Here is a 16050-nt window from a genome sequence, read left to right as displayed (position 1 = left end):
CTTCTGCTCCTCAAGAGAGAAGTCTCTCAACACACAGTGGGAGGCCCAAGCAGCATAAGGCCATTTAGAGCTTGCTCACATGGGAGCAAACATACCGGTACACACACAACACACACATGTGCATAAGCACCAGCAACACACACATAAATTTGTGCACATAAACAACCTCCAGCATGCCTGACAACACCCCCATATGGCAAAAAGACACAGCCGTTCCTTTGATGTGGATAAAAAGGTTAATCGGTTCCAACAAAAGGCTGTACCCTGGAGCACAGCAAACTTTACCTACTGCATGTGAGCGTGTGTGTGTGTGCGTGTGTTAAGATCGAAGTGATTTGTCTCAGCACAGTGGGCTATGTTCAATCCGTGGCGTAGCAGTGTACTAAAGTGGCAGATTCAGAAAGTGTGCATATGTGTGTGTGTGTGTGTGTGTGTGTGTGTGTGTGTGCGCGTATGCAGCGCTGAATGTGCCCAACCTTTTGTGCTGCACCACAAGGCTCTGAAACGTACATTGGACATCAAACCCTTAAATGCTTCACACACCTTTTATACTCAAAAATGATCACAGCAGTCAGCTTAATGAAGCCTGGCCACGGGGACATAAAAATGAATGAACAGAAATATCTTAAATTGCAGCTTGCTGAGGCCTAAGGTGTGGATTTTTAAGTTGTTTTTTTAATCTCAACATGGGGTCAGGTGCAATTCTGAAAAATGCAAAGAAAAGGCAGGCAGAAAAAGCCAAAATAAATGAGTACTATGTGGTGAGGTGAGCATAGGCAGCATTACATTTACATTGCAGTAAAGTCAAATTCAAAGCCACTGTTGCACCCATTCAGAAACTTCCTGCCCATTAAGGCCTTGTTTACACGGATACCGATACAAATAAAAACAGATTTTTATTTATCCCGTATAAAAAAAATTCCGGGTTTACACAATCATTTGTGAAAACGATATCCCTGTTTAGATGAAAACGCAAAATGGCAGCTTTTTGCTGCAATTAGCATGCCAGGCCAGTAGGTGGCGATACGTCATATGGCAAACACCATAGAACAACGTTCTGTGCATGCACAGTGATTTGTTTTCCTCTTGGTGCTAGTGATAAAAAACAATGATAAACTACATTTTAACATTATGTAGCATAGTTAGCTGCTATACACTTACTAATATGGGGCACAGCAGACACCTTTGTGCGCCGGTGTAGCGGTGATGTTGATGCAGCAGTGCTAAGTTCATTTGTAAGCTCGTAAGTAGTCCCAGAAGTGCTAACAAAACGTAAACAACCTGGCATATATCCGCCATTGTTGTTGTGGTTCCCAGGCGCCTAATGGGCATGCACAAACTGGGTTGCAACGTCATCGTTTTCCAAAATCTCCGTCTATCCTGTTTACACATCTCCATAGAAACGGATATTTTTAAAAACTTTCACTTTGGAAGCCGTTTTTGAAAATCTCTGTCGAGAAAAACGCCGGATACATGTACATGATAGCTGCAAACGCAAAGATAAATACCCGTTTTCAGAAATATACGGAACCGTATAAACAGGCCCTAATGCCCTCTATACACTGTGCGATTTTAGCAATCTTATAAGACCATTGCATGATACACTGTGAGACGTGGATCTAATAAACTTTGGTACGACGTCAAGTTTGATGTGTGCAGATTGTACGATGGCCGTTTACTACTGAATCGCAGGTTACGACGTACGTCAATATGCAACGTCATCAGCGTGCACCGCATCAGCCTACGTCATCCATCTGTACCACCATAGGTAGCTTGCTCACCTGGAACTTGCAGTTCCTTTGCAATTTCCTTCCATGCAGCGTCTTTTTTCTCGCGGTCATGATAGCAGCTGGAGGAAACATCAAATAAACAAGGCTTCTGCTGCCACAGCTCCACCAAACTTTCCTCTTTCTGGGAGTTCCACAGACTTCTTTTTGTTCATTTTACCTCCATGGCAAGCGATCATTTGTTTGGGTTTAGCGCCGGTGTCGCGGTGACCATTGTGTCATTTCGTGCTGCATGTCTATAGGTTGATTAGTAGACATAGGTCATAGCTACTGTCACACTGTGAGATAGTCATCCTAAATTTCAGTCAGAATTTTATCTCAGGTTATCTTTGGTTGCAAGACGTTGACAATGGCCGTCCTTGAACCTGTCTCACAGTGCGACGTAAGACCACCGTTTTAGAGCCACGACCAAAGATATCGCCACGTTTCTCCCATGATGGTCATCTTTCATCTGGGACAGCCCAAAATTGCACAGTGTATACCGGCCATAAGAATGGATTTGGAAATGTGCAGGTGAAAAAACATCTATGTTAAGACTGCACGAATTTGGTTGAAACGTAAGTGAAGTTTGGACCTGTCAACTTGAAATATAGTCATTGAAATCCAGTTCTTCATTTGTCATCTGAAACATGACTGTCGATCTGTGACATAACTGGAGCAAACTGCTCAGCACACCTTCAGCCTCATTACAGAAGACTGCTCTGAGTCTAAGCCCAACGACTGCTAGATAGAGATAATGTTGAAAATCACGAGTGTTTACCTTTGAGGCTTTAAATATTAGCCTGGAACTACTGTGTGCGTGTGAGTAATAATCAGACAGGATGGATTTTACTTCTTCAGACACTTGTTAACAAGTGGAATTAGACAAAAAGTACTCGTGGTAATACAGCTGGATGAGTGTGTATGTCCTGTGGAAGCCTGACAACAGGTATTTATGACCCAGTTGAAGTTTGTGTTTGAAATAACAGATTTGGGGGAAAACAGATCAGTAAGTTTAAGTCCCCAGTGTGACAGTCACTTCCTGCCTCCAGCTGAAGTAAAAGACATTAGCTTTATCTACTAGCACAGACTGCCTTCCCCTCTTAGCTGGCTGACTCGCACTACATTAAACTACCATCTGGAATTAAACACATAATGCTAATCCATATGCATAAGTGTAAACTCACTTAGAAATAAACAGAAATCACCAACAGGCACACACACACAGATGTGAACACACACATAATTCTACAGTGCTTGCACATGGTGTATGGAAAGTAGTCCATGCACAAACAGCTGCATCCCTGGACTTGTAGTAACAGAGGTTATTGAATTTAAAACCATTTAAAAATTGAATTTGTAAATGGAATTTTAAGGACTTTGGAAGAGATGTATTTTTTTAGTGGGCACCTGGAAACACAGAGCCTATACTGTAGGAAACAGAGAGGAGCAGAGACTCAGAGATGAAGAGGGGAATCATGCCATGGCAGTAGCAAGGATCCTCATGTGCCAACTTAATGAAAATGTCTTGTATGAACAGCCCAGTCAGTGTACATACACATAAACACCACCACATTACAAGGTGGTAATTATGCCACTCGCTGCCTCATGAAAATCCAAACTATAATTAAAAGAGTATTTCACTGATGTGGCATTGCACTCGTATAACACTGTCGGAAAAATGTATTAAAACTGACGCAGCAGAACCACATTACCCACAATGCACAATTCGGTCAAAGAAACTAGGTGGCTAATGCTGCCTCTAGCCGCTGAGGATTGAGCAACAGAGCATTGGTAAGCTCACTTCTTTGTAACTCCACACCTCCAGATTTAAGGCAATTTATCAAACTTTTTTTTTTCACTACCCAAAACCTGTGAACTTGCAAACAGACTTCATGTTCCGAGTCATTAGAGTTTCCCTTTAAGGACACCATACTCTCTCTCTCTCTCTCTCTCCTGCCATCTGGAAATCACTATCAGAGCATCACCCCTCACACCACCCGCTTCAGAGACAGTTTCCTTGCACAAGCAGGCTACTTAACAGGTCACACACACACCCTCACTCACTCACACACATGCTTAACTTAAATTCACATAACATACTCACACTGCATACTGTACTTTAAGCTATACCCATGTCAGTGGCATTTTTTCATCTAATTGTGTTTTGCGTGTGACATACAAAAAACAATCAATGATTTTCTTTTGAATGTAACAGCAGAAACCAAGAGGAGACAAGGAAAGAAAGACTCACATCTTTGTTGGTCACATCGGCTTGGACGAGAGTTCCATTTAGGCACGGCTCCACATAATGCAATTCCTCATTGTACTAAAAGAATACAATAAAAATAATTCAAGTCATTGTTTTTTTTTCTTTTTTGTTTCATTTTAAATGTGCTGTATGTACAGAAATGTTTAATCTAATGTTTAAAAAAGCAAAGTGGTAAGATGTGAGAAACTTCATCTTGATGAAAAGCACGCACGCACACACACACACAAACACACACACTCACACACACACACACACACACACACACTGTACAGTACACAATGTACCCAGTGCCTGCCATTCTGTGATAATACTCACCATTTAATGCATGAGTATGAATTAGACTTCAAAGTCCAAGAAAGATAATGGAAGTGTGTTCCTCCACAGCCAGCAATTTTGCCCTGATGTGTGTATGTGCATATGCATCTGTGTGTGTCTGTATTTGTGTGTATGTATACATTGCAGCATGAAACAAACTCTCACTGCATGAGATAGACTATTCTCTCGCTGCAGATACTTAAGACAAAACCAATAATGACTTTGACTCAACTGTGTGTCTTCTAGAAACTCCATCACGTATATAGAAAGTAACGCGGTGAACGTGGCACAAATAGAAAAGAAGAAAGAAGAAATAAATGAGTCCAAATGACACATCCTTTTAAAGAGTGTTTGGGGAAAACAATATGTTTCTGCCTGATTGTCTAAATCCTCTTTTCCTTTATTTTTCAAAAGAATAATTTTCAAAATAACATGATTAGGATAAGAAATGATAATGAAGACTTTGTTCAGTGGAGAAAGAGAATGGAGGCTGGCAAAGTGACTGACTGCGTTCTGATGTGAAACAGCATCAGACACACACATGTGCGAGCGCATGTGTCGCACGCGCGCACACACACACACGCAAACACTCATGGAGTTTCATCAGACTGAGATGCGATAACAATGGTTTCGGTGCCTGAGGCGGGATCCAATCACAACTGTCTCCTTTGCAATTCAAATCTTCATTCAGCTGACTGCTAATTGGTTGTGAGCGTGACAGGAGAGAAAGCTGATTTGTTCCAGCATTTCCTCTGATCTGAGGAGTAGAGGTTGTGGGCCTGTGTGTTTGTGTGTGTGTGTATAGCTATAAAAAACATGGAGGTTAAGCAGTTTATGTGGCCCCCCTCACAGCTGTGAGCACATCTGCGTGGACTTACGGCGATTATATTAAAAAAGTCGTCGTCTCCAAGAGTGTCCAGTATGGAGGAGACAGTCTGCCTGGCGATGGTCAGCCTGAGGCCCTTCATGCTGCCGCTGACGTCCACCAGGATGACCACATCCTTTGGAGAGGTGGCTGCCTGGATGTACCACTTCCGGTTGCGGCAGTCAAAAGCTATGACCCCGTGTTCATCTGGCTTCCACTTGATCCCTTGAAGAGACAGAGTCAGCATCACAAATCCAAAGAGAAAGACAAACTGCAATAATGCTAGAGTTGTATAATTTGTACCAGAGGAAAACAAACTGTTACCTCGGCTGAAAGAGAGAAAAGGGTGGTCTGGGAAGCTGTTCTTTGAGCCCTAAAGGCTTTCTACCAAAGCACACGGAATTTTTCTAAAACATTCATCATCTGTTTTTCTAAAACTACCTCTACACCTTAAGTGTGCTATTCATAGAGATTCACTTCACCTGAGTCACAAAAAAACCCAAAACATATTTTCTCATTTACTTCTAGTGGTATTTGGCCAAGCAGATAGAGGTTTGAGATTCCTGTTGACACCTCGGAACAATGAAGTCGAATGTAGCGCTCAGAGAGTTGAAAAATTACGCTGAAAAATTCAACAGCAACAACCCTCTGTAGAACTCTTCCCATGTCCAAATTACACTAAATAACCCACAGAGCACACAGTTCTCACAGGGACAATTTCCTTCTAATTTTGCATGAACTTTAAGGAATAGAATGGATTTAGAGTCTTTATGCAGCAGTGACTTTGGGGCCCTCCAGGTCAGGACACCAGAAACTGAGGCGTGTGATATTAAAAAGCATAATTAAAACACACGCATATGCAGGTTCAAGAGGTCAAAAGATGAAAATAAAAGAAAGACGAAGCAATTCTACTGATTTTCCCATATTATGTTCCACGTAGATTATAATACTCACTCATTCTATTCAATAAGCTGCTTTTTGTTATTATGCTCCTCCTGTTCTTATTCATACATTCATCCATCTTCTGCACCCACTCTCTTTCTCTACAAACTCTCTAACCTGCCTCCCTTTACCCCACACTCTCATCTTCCTGTCTCTCATCCCACTAGCCTCCAGTCTCCAGCTGTCAATCACCGAGATTCCCACATACCCCTCGTTCTGCTTTAGGGAGACAGCGACTTAATTACAAACACACACACACACACACACACATGCACAAACAAACACACACCTACCTGGGTACTGCCTGAAGAAGCCTTTGGCACTGCCAAAGTACTGCCATATGAGTGATGGGTCTCTCTCAAAGTTATCCACAAACACTTTATTCAAGGCCTCAGACCAGTACACTCCGTTGACGATTGCCGAGTCTGAGGATTAACGGAAAAAAACAGAGGGGGAGACATGGAGAGGAAAGAAACAGCACCATTTGAAGAAAAAGGTTAAAATTGTTTTACAGTCCAGGAGGTTCAGAACAGGTGTTCTCTAGTGCCTGTTCAACCACTCATATCGTATCAGACACTGCACCTCCACAGATTACTATCAGGACCTATTCATTACACAGGGATACAGGAAAAGTGTTTGCAGTAAAACAGAGTGAAAAGATGAGAGAGGAGAAAAAGAATCAGAGACATAAAAGAGAATAGGAATAGGAGATGCAGTAGGCTATTCTGCCCTACAAAGGCAAAATGTAGTTTAAAATGTGAAAACACTGGGATCTGTGTAGGATCCAGCTGTGGAGTTAGATCATTAAATGTTTTTTTAGTGTTGTTGTGTCCAGGATTTTTTGGGAGGGTGTCTGAAATCATGGCTTGATGACGCATTCGAGCCATCCCTAACGCAACCCTTCCCCTGCTATATAAAAGCTAACTCTAAATCCAAGCTCTCTTAGCGCTTTTGGACTTCTAACTACATTAATAAACATCTGTGTTAAACGCCGCAATCACATAGACCCTTTTACTGTTAGTAAACAGTATGACGTTTTAGGTGGGCGGGGCTTAGCTGGAGGCAAACAGACATTAGCTAGTGCTAGCTAGCAAGTTCTTTTGGCTTGTTTTAGACAATGGAGGAAGATGATGCAAGTGGTACATTCAGAAATACTCATTCCAAGCCACAAACTGGACCTTTCGTAAATTCAGAGCGCTGTCGGAATGTACCGTTCGGTTATTCAGAGCACCACACTCTTAAAGCAGCAGAGCGCTGAGTGGAGTGAATGTGTGATTAACTTAACCGCTTGTTAATTCATACAGAAATATAATGCTCCATTTCGTTGACCAACGGGGCTCTCATTTTAGTGTAGAGTATAAGACTGAATTTACAAATGCACCATGTCAGGTCACTCACTCTCCGGGACCGCGAGTGTTAGTTGAATAAGTAAACACTGACCAACGGAACCAGACTGGCCGACCCGTATGCTCTCACTCAGTGGATGATTTGACAGGATTGCTGAAGGTGGGATGGCTGGCTTTGTGGCTTATTCCTCAGCCAATCTTACAAAGGAGGACGACACTTGAACGGTTTCCTCCAGTTTGTTTTGCTATCAAGGCTAACGTTAGCTAATGTGCGAAAAACATAGAGAATAGCGCTACAGAGAAATCAAATATTCCTCTTAATACCTCCCAAATTTCTGATTGGATGGACATGATAAGCCTTAATACACATAACGTTATTCATCCCTATAACGGTAAATACTTTTTCCCTAACCTGATATGAAGTTTGAGAATTTTTGATGGTTGCTCTGTCTAGTCCCTTCGTCTTATAGGCTATAACCACAGTTGTCTTCATTTTGATGGGCAGTGGCAACTGGTATGCGATAAAATGTAAGTTTTGAGCCATGATTCCTTCTATTCTGGCTCCCAATGACACGACAAGGCAACATTTTAAGTCTCCTATGTAGCCTACAGCCGTGTGGTGATGAGTCATGTTTTGCCTCCAGCTAACATATGGACGTCATTGTGACGTCGGCCTTAAAGGGTCTATAAACACAAGCAAAACAGCAGTCTCAAACATACCTTTCAGCCAGTATTGGCTACCCAGCCCGGCAGTCATTGTTCACTGCTGTGGGTGTGTGCTTTGTGCTAATGTTAGTTGCTGTAAGCTGCAGAATGAGAGTCTGTTGCTACGCAGTGGCTCCTTTGCTCTTTGGCTCAGGAAGTGGGTGAGCTTTGTGTGACTTGGTTAGCTGCTGAACGAGTCTGTCGCTATGTGGACGCTCGTTCTTCAGCTCAGCTCCTTCAGCTGACACATCCACAGCGTTTCAGAGCAGAAAATACTGCTTATTTAATCATTTAAATTCTTCTGTGTGGTTAGAGACACATTTTTCCGTGGTGTGACAAACTCATTACATATATTTATTTTTGCTTTACCTGACCTTTCAGACCTGAATCTCACATTGTGACATCCGTTTTACCATATATAAATATTCTGCCATAGATATGTATGTTTTCTATTAAACAATGGCTTTGTCTCTGCTGCTCAGGCTGCACAAACTGCACTGTAGCTTAGTAATACCTGCTACACCCACCACTGCACTTAAAGCACTCTGCCACAGATAGCATGGCCAACTAGACAGCTGAAGCAAAAGAGCTGCATCAAGTGAGAGCCATGAGATGGGTAGACTTGACTAAAACTGAATTTCCTTATTGATTTTTCCTTAGCCGTTGTCTGCAAAAGAAAAAAATATCCATTTTGATGAACTGTTATCTTGGTAATTCATTTCGTTATTCCACACAACTTGATGAGGCAGCAGCTGAATCCAATCATGATGGAGTAAAAAAAAAACACAGATAACTCCTGCTAAAGCTAACTAGCTCCACAAATCTCAGCAGCTGCCATCTTCCAACTCAAGCGGACATATCTATATAATATGTGCAACAGCTTTTGCTTATAATCCTGTCCAAATTTATTGTGATATATGGTGGGGCACATCCAATAATTGAAGCTTCCTTTCAATTTACAGGCTGTGAGAGTCAACAAAGTAACTGATTTGCGACCGGACAGCCGAGCTTATTACAGCTGCTTACTACTCCAATTTTGTTTGGTGCAGAAGCAGGGCATGGAAGATGGAAGCAGAAAATGGCGAGCAGACAGACAGACACAATCAGACAGTAATACACAAAAGCCTTTGGATAGATAAAAAAGAAAGCCAGGAAGGGAGGCAGTAAATTACTGCAAGACAGTCAGACAGACAAGTACCTAATGGACGGAGAGAGAGAAAAGCAGATAACAGATTCCCCATCATCTCCCGTGCTGGCAACATTGTTCTCCTGTCAACAGTCATGCCAATAAGCCATGATTGAATTAGTCCTCTGGAAGCTAGCACACTAAAGCCCCCTCTTGATAGTAAACACCCATCCACCTCTATGGAGCGGAGAGGAGGCTGGATTTGATCCAGGCTCCATTTACACAACAATACAGTCACTTCTGGTGCAGTTTGAGTGTCTATTACAATCTGAACTTGTCATGATGAGGGACAGAGTATGGGCTCTACTTTCCCCCTAAGCTGTCATTTAAATTCATCTCAACTAATGCACTCCTTAATTCAATCTGATCAAAGGAGCTCCCATGATTTTATATAATCACACGTGCGCACGTGCTCAAGATTGAAAAGTAGAACCGTGTAGGTTACCCACTGCACCAGTCAGAACAATCTGAGCTGAAATCAACTTCACTTTAATAGGTTACTTATGATGATTAGGGAGGAGGGTATTAACAAGGGGAGCGAGGAAGCATGAAGAGAAACAGGAAAGAAATGGGAAGCGATGGGTGTGTATGTGAGTGCATGTGCTCATGTGAATGTGAACACAGAGAGCACAAAGGCAAGTGCATGGACGTTAGAGTGTATCGACCTGCTGCAAATGTGCGCATGGCTTTTTTGCTTACATGGTACACGTTAGGTGTGAATGTGAGCGTGAACGGTTGTTTGTCTCTATGTGTCAGCCCTGCGATAGTCTGGCGACCTGTCCAGGGTGTACCCTGCCTCTCGCCCGATGTAGCTGGGATAGGCTCCAGCCCCCCCGCGACCCTCAAGAGGATGAATGAATGAATGGTACACGTTCCTGTCATGTAGCCTCATAACGTATGATGGCATGGCTTGTGTTTTAGCTGCGATGTGAGTTTGGAAGATGGATGTTTGATGTGGTGTTGTCCCTCCTGCGATTAATCTCCAGGGGCATGCAGCTCTCTGCTATCATGGACTTAACCTCTAATTCATCACTGCTGCCACCAAACCATTTATGATGTGCACAGGCTACAGCCAGTTCTTCAGCAGCTTAAAAAAACAGGCTCAGGCAACAGTGACTTGCTGCTATGCGTGGGGAAGTTTACAGAAGCACGGCTTGACAAAGAATAGCACTGTGTAAAAAACGCAGCGTCTTCCTTCATTTCAAAGAGAACCTTACTCAAATTTGGCTGCAATGCAATGCAGCGTCATTCGGCATGTTAAATCTTGTCTTATATTATTAAGAGTCACTTTGCTATTTTCTGTCTGAACACCTGCTAACTTCTTGACTGAAAGCAGGTGATACACATGAAAATATTTAAACACGTCAGTGCTTGAGCAAACAGCAAAGTAAATGAAAAAGACTTAAAACTTTTGCAAATTCATTCCAAAGAAGACGCACTCAAAACTGTTTCGAAAACGTTTACATAATCGTTCGCAAACTGTTTCCTTCCATCGAGCCAAGCCTCTCAGCCTCCCTTTGCAGAACGGTGATACCATGCCCACCAACGAGCTCCCTGCAGTCCCAGCCAACACATCCACGTTATCAGTACCAGCGAACAAAGCCCGCAGATCTAAAACTCTTAAAGCTCTCTGTGAGCATGTGCGCGCAATTCTACTCATTTGCCTGTGAATCAAATCAAAATTACTCTTCCTCTCCCTGTATCGGCCTGCCAGCCTCACTCTCTCAGCCCTTTCATTCAATTCCTTTCCATTTCATTCACTCTCCTCCCGTCACTCTCACTTGCGCTTTTCTTTTTTTCCCCACCTAGCTGTAATTAATCTGTTGCTCAGACCTTCCATCAGTCTGACTTAACCTACTTTCTCTCTCATTTGCTTCCTCCCTCTTGTGCTCTCTCTCTCTCTTTTTCCATATAATTTCTTTGCCTCTGGTAGCTGGGTTAAGCCGACATGACATTCACTCTGTCCGCCGAGCATTGTGCAAGGCCATGACTCCATCGGTTGGACTTGAGTGGATGGTAAATTAGCAGAATTTCTGATTATTTAACTGCTAATTAAGTCAGTGTGTGGTAGGGATGATCCAAAGAGTTACAGTTAATGAACTCAAATCCTCCTCTGGACACAGACGTTCATTCACGTGCTAGCATACCAACTGTTCTACTGATGGACAGGGCTCCAATTATCTGAATTATTGAACAATTCAGCTAGGAAATAAGATCCTGGGAGACTAAGATGTATTGCACCTTTATGGCGATGGCGTTAAACCTTTCTGCACAACTGTACTTTTAACATCATAGTTATAAATTGGAGGTGGTGGCCATACCTTTGTTGTACATGTTGGTGGGCACCTGGACCACGCTGAGGCTGAGGTTGACTGATAGGTTGTTAAAGTGGTCATTGGGTTGCAGGATGAATTCTCCTCCCAGCTCTACACTGTTCCCCTCTTCATCCACCTCATTAATCAACACCGCATTGAAGTATTCATACTGGAGATAAGAAGAAAACAGAGACAGTGATGAAATTTCACACACACTCAAACACACCTAAAAACTGGAGTTTGCGAACTCTTTCATTAAGAATCATGTCTCTTAGTTTCCATATGCTCGACTTGCTGAGTCGTGTTGTCACTGTATGGAATGACTGGGTCACTCATGTGCTGAGTCAGAGGGTAGTTTGTGTACTCAGGTAACCTGAAACCCTGGATCATCCCAGACGTGCATGATGTTACAGCGGAAAGCTGCTGAGTTGACGAATCTCGCCACCGCTCGCACACTCCCTTCCTAGCCAGATGCTGCATGTGTTGCTCTGCCTCCACGGTATTTTTAGTACTGCGCATACTGGGGAGACTATTAATAAATCATAGAGCAAGATAAATATAGAGCACATGGCTCCCTGCGTCCCAAAGGCTCTGAAGTCTGAGGTACCACACAGGGGCGAAGCCTGCAATAGGCTATAGCTGATGCAGAACAAAAGACAACAAAGAGATAAAAATCCTCAAGCCATTTAAAAGAAAATGTGACATTTTAGAATAAAGACCCAAAGGCATACATATTTTTAAATGTTTACATGTAAATGAACTGCCCATATGCAAACAGGGGGGGTAAAACTAAATGTTAAATTATGTAAATTCAAGATAAGACCAGAGAACTTGTGACTTTTTAGGGAGTCAGTTATCTTTGTGTATTCATCTTTGAAAAGACATAGCTGACTTAAAGACTAACCTGGCCTACAAAACTGTTTGTGCACATGTCCAGCTTATTTGGACGTACTCCTGTCTCATGTAAAACTAATTTCACTTCGAGGACATCTGGAATCTGAACCAGGTCTCATTTCACCACACTGAAATTTGCTTTAAATGGACAATGAACACGTGATTGTGAACTTCAACACAATTTCAGTTATGTAGGCGGTTAGGATAACAAGATGTCAAGAGAACAACCTCTATCTCCCCCTAAAATGAAAATGTATTTCACTGTTCTTACTGTCAACAGCAAAAGCAGCAGCAGCAGTTCAATCCCTTGTGCAGGTGAACGGTGGTGATTACATGGCTTAAGGCCACATTGATTTCTCTTGTAATGACCAAGAGAATAGGATTTGAAAAGAGCCTCTGAGGAGAATGAATTGCCATTCTCAAGAGTCCAATACAAAGCCTCAGTCAGTACACGTGTTATCATTCAGAAGGGGACAGACACTCTCTGGACTTGATTTGTCGGAGAGTGACAGGACTGCAGGACCAAGAGAATGGTGATTCGGTTCAGAGAAAACAGCACAGAGCACATGTTTATAAAGTCACCATACCATATTAATGCATCACCAAATACTAAAACAACATGTTATATTGTTCTACCACTCACTTCCAGGATTCGTTCCTCACCCCACCACCCCTCTGCCTTCCCTTTTCTAGCACCAGTAACCTTCATTTGGGCTAAATCTTTCCAGCTCCTCCTGAGGAACACCATCATCCCCTCAGCCCGGTGCAAAACACAGATAAAGCCATCAAATAGGCTGGCAAACGCAGTGCCTATCGGTGTAATTAATCAGACCTGATTAGGCTTATTAGCCTTTTATCAAGGGGAACACTGCCATTTCAAGGTGAGGGAGCACAGTGTTGCATACTTCTGCCTATATTTCCCCTCCTTCTCCTTCTCCTTCTCTTCACCCTGCCTCTTTCTACCCCTGTGTGGACCCAAAACTTTTATATATATATTCAAAAGAAAACATTTTATTTGTGATGACAAACACAAAAACTCTGTTCCCTTTGGAAAGGCCCAAGGGTACACAGTGTGGTGAGATTCAATCGATCAACACATGACAACCTTTTATACAACGCCAGTCAGTGTAGGACATAGATTTCTTCAGTCAGCATTAAGCTATGTCAGTGCAAGACATTATTATGCAACTCACTTTTGGGTCCTGACCCACCAATTCTGAAAATTTGATCTACATTGACCTTTGCAATGTTTGGGATACCAGCCATTTTCTACCACCAGTATGGTACCTATCTTTTCAGGGCAACAGGGTGAACAGAATCCAAATTAGTCGACTTTGACAAGGACTTGTTGTTATTTCAGTTTTGCTGTGTTGCTTTGGGGGACCACTTCAACCTTGTGTTTTTAAGGACGGAAAGAAAAGTAACAGCCGGAGAAGTAAGAGAGAGATTTAAAAATGTGCCTATGTCTATGTTAAACCTGACAGGTTAGCTCTGACAGTGGAACTTCTCGTCAATACGTAGGTACGTAAGTAGGGATTTATTTATTTGACTTCTCACCTTCTGAACTCATTCATATCTACACACCCTCCAATGCTCTTAGATCCTCTTCTGCAATCCAACTCACATCACCATCTGCCCGCTTGACTGCCATAGGTTCTAGAGCCTTCGACCGTTCTGCCCCCCCGCCTCTGGAACTCTCTCCCCCATGACATTTGCAATATTGACTCCCTTTCCTCTTTTAAATCCTGTCTGAAAACACATCTTTTGAAGCTGGCATATTCCGTCTGATTTAATGGTGACTCACATATTGAGATTTGCACTGATGATAATTTTATACCTAATATTTATATTTCTTTATTAGACTTTTTGTCTAGTCATTTTATTAACTGTTATTGTATATTATTGAATTGTTTGATTTTATGATCTATGGGTACATTTTAACTGTGTATTGTAAGGTGTCGTTGAGTGCTTTGAAAGGTGCCTATAAATAAAATGCATTTTTACTTTTATTTCTATTTTTATTTTTAATTATGTAGTACTTTCAAAAAAAGTTAGTGTCTCACAATAATCTGCCAACAATCTGCCTGGTAAAATAAAGGTTTAAAAAAAAAAAAAAAACAGTATTGAATACATCAAACAAGCATAAAAGTAACAAACAAAAAAGCCATAAAATATAATTTAAAGAAAAAACGTCAACATACTGTAAAAGCAAACATCAGTTACAAAAGCTTTTGCTATCTCCAGAGCTGAACTATCTTTAATTACACCGTACAAAAGCGATGAAGACAGGAGGAAGTCGGTGAAAGGGGAAAGGAGGCGAAGACATGAGATCAAGAGGAGAGGGGAGAAGAAAGGACAAAAGATAGATAATAGGAAAAGGACAGGACAGGGCGATAGGATAAGACAGGACAGGACAGACAAGGACGATATGATACGATATGATAGGATAGGATAGGATAAGATACAATAAGATAAAAAGACAATAGGAAACAATAGACTTGACTGGACAAAAGTAATGGACAGGATAGGATACAAAGAGGCGAGAAAAGGGGTCACACTGCTGCACAGGATGTAGGCTGCGTACATTTCTGGTTACTTTAAAGCAGCTTTAATAAATATTTTATACAAACAATGCATCACATCACTACCTGCATGTTAAAAATGTATATTCATAGTGAACCCGCAGATAATCATCACCTAACTCTGCAGTTTTCCTCAGTATCACAGAGCACGATAGCATCATACAGCTTAAGTATAGCTGATTGCTTAGTTTTCTGGTCTGCAAACTCACTGTTGTGGTTCATTCTCACTGTTTTCAAGGTGTAGTTTTTGCAGCTATTTTGGAAAAAGGGTTCTAAAAAACCCACTGTAAGCTACTTGTCCAGCATCAAACAGCAGACAGACAATGGAATATTTAGCATCTGAAGAGACAAATATTTCCCTCAGGAGCTAGAAACCAAAAACAGAACTCAAAGGAGAGTGAATATTAGACTCACATTTGCTAGGTGGCTGGAAACAAGACTCCAGATGAATGCTAATGTTGCTCTGTATCAGCTCTATATGGAAATAAGCAATGGTTTGCTAACCAGTTTGTCATTATCACCTTCAAAGGGTATGATATCCCAGTGTTGAATTCACTGGGCCTGATATCTTACGCAATTTTTTGAAATGTTCTTGTTAGATTAAACAAGCACCTTGAACTGTGATCAAAAAACTGTTGCCATTGGCATGAGAGAGTGTCCTGTGACATCAAATCTGGTGAGGTTGCAGGAATGACGACCTTCAGGCAGTGGGAAACTCTGGCACAGTTTCTCAATGCAGAGAATTGCTTACGTGTCCTATTCACCCATCTCTTGCTTCCTCTGCACCTGACCTCTCTACCTCTGGCAACTGTATCTTTATTCCCCGCCAAACAGGGACACAGTGTCCAGAGCCAGCCATAAT

At 42.0% G+C, this 16050-nt stretch overlaps 1 protein-coding gene across 2 annotated transcripts in view; it reads right to left on the bottom strand.

Annotated features, from left to right (window-relative positions):
* Nucleotides 1-16050, bottom strand: part of cacna2d3a (calcium channel, voltage-dependent, alpha 2/delta subunit 3a) — a 151736-nt gene that overhangs the window by 70084 nt on the left and 65602 nt on the right. For both annotated transcript variants that reach the window (XM_049580558.1, XM_049580559.1), the window contains exons 5-8: nucleotides 11719-11881; nucleotides 6454-6585; nucleotides 5232-5443; nucleotides 4021-4095 (exon numbers count right to left, since the gene is read on the bottom strand). In XM_049580558.1, the coding sequence (XP_049436515.1) occupies nucleotides 4021-4095; nucleotides 5232-5443; nucleotides 6454-6585; nucleotides 11719-11881 (582 nt within the window). The remainder of the gene's footprint in view (nucleotides 1-4020; nucleotides 4096-5231; nucleotides 5444-6453; nucleotides 6586-11718; nucleotides 11882-16050) is intronic.

Source organism: Epinephelus fuscoguttatus, linkage group LG7, assembly GCF_011397635.1.
Source record: "Epinephelus fuscoguttatus linkage group LG7, E.fuscoguttatus.final_Chr_v1".
Classification (NCBI taxonomy): domain Eukaryota; kingdom Metazoa; phylum Chordata; class Actinopteri; order Perciformes; family Serranidae; genus Epinephelus; species Epinephelus fuscoguttatus.
This window is presented reverse-complemented; position numbering and strand designations above follow the sequence as displayed.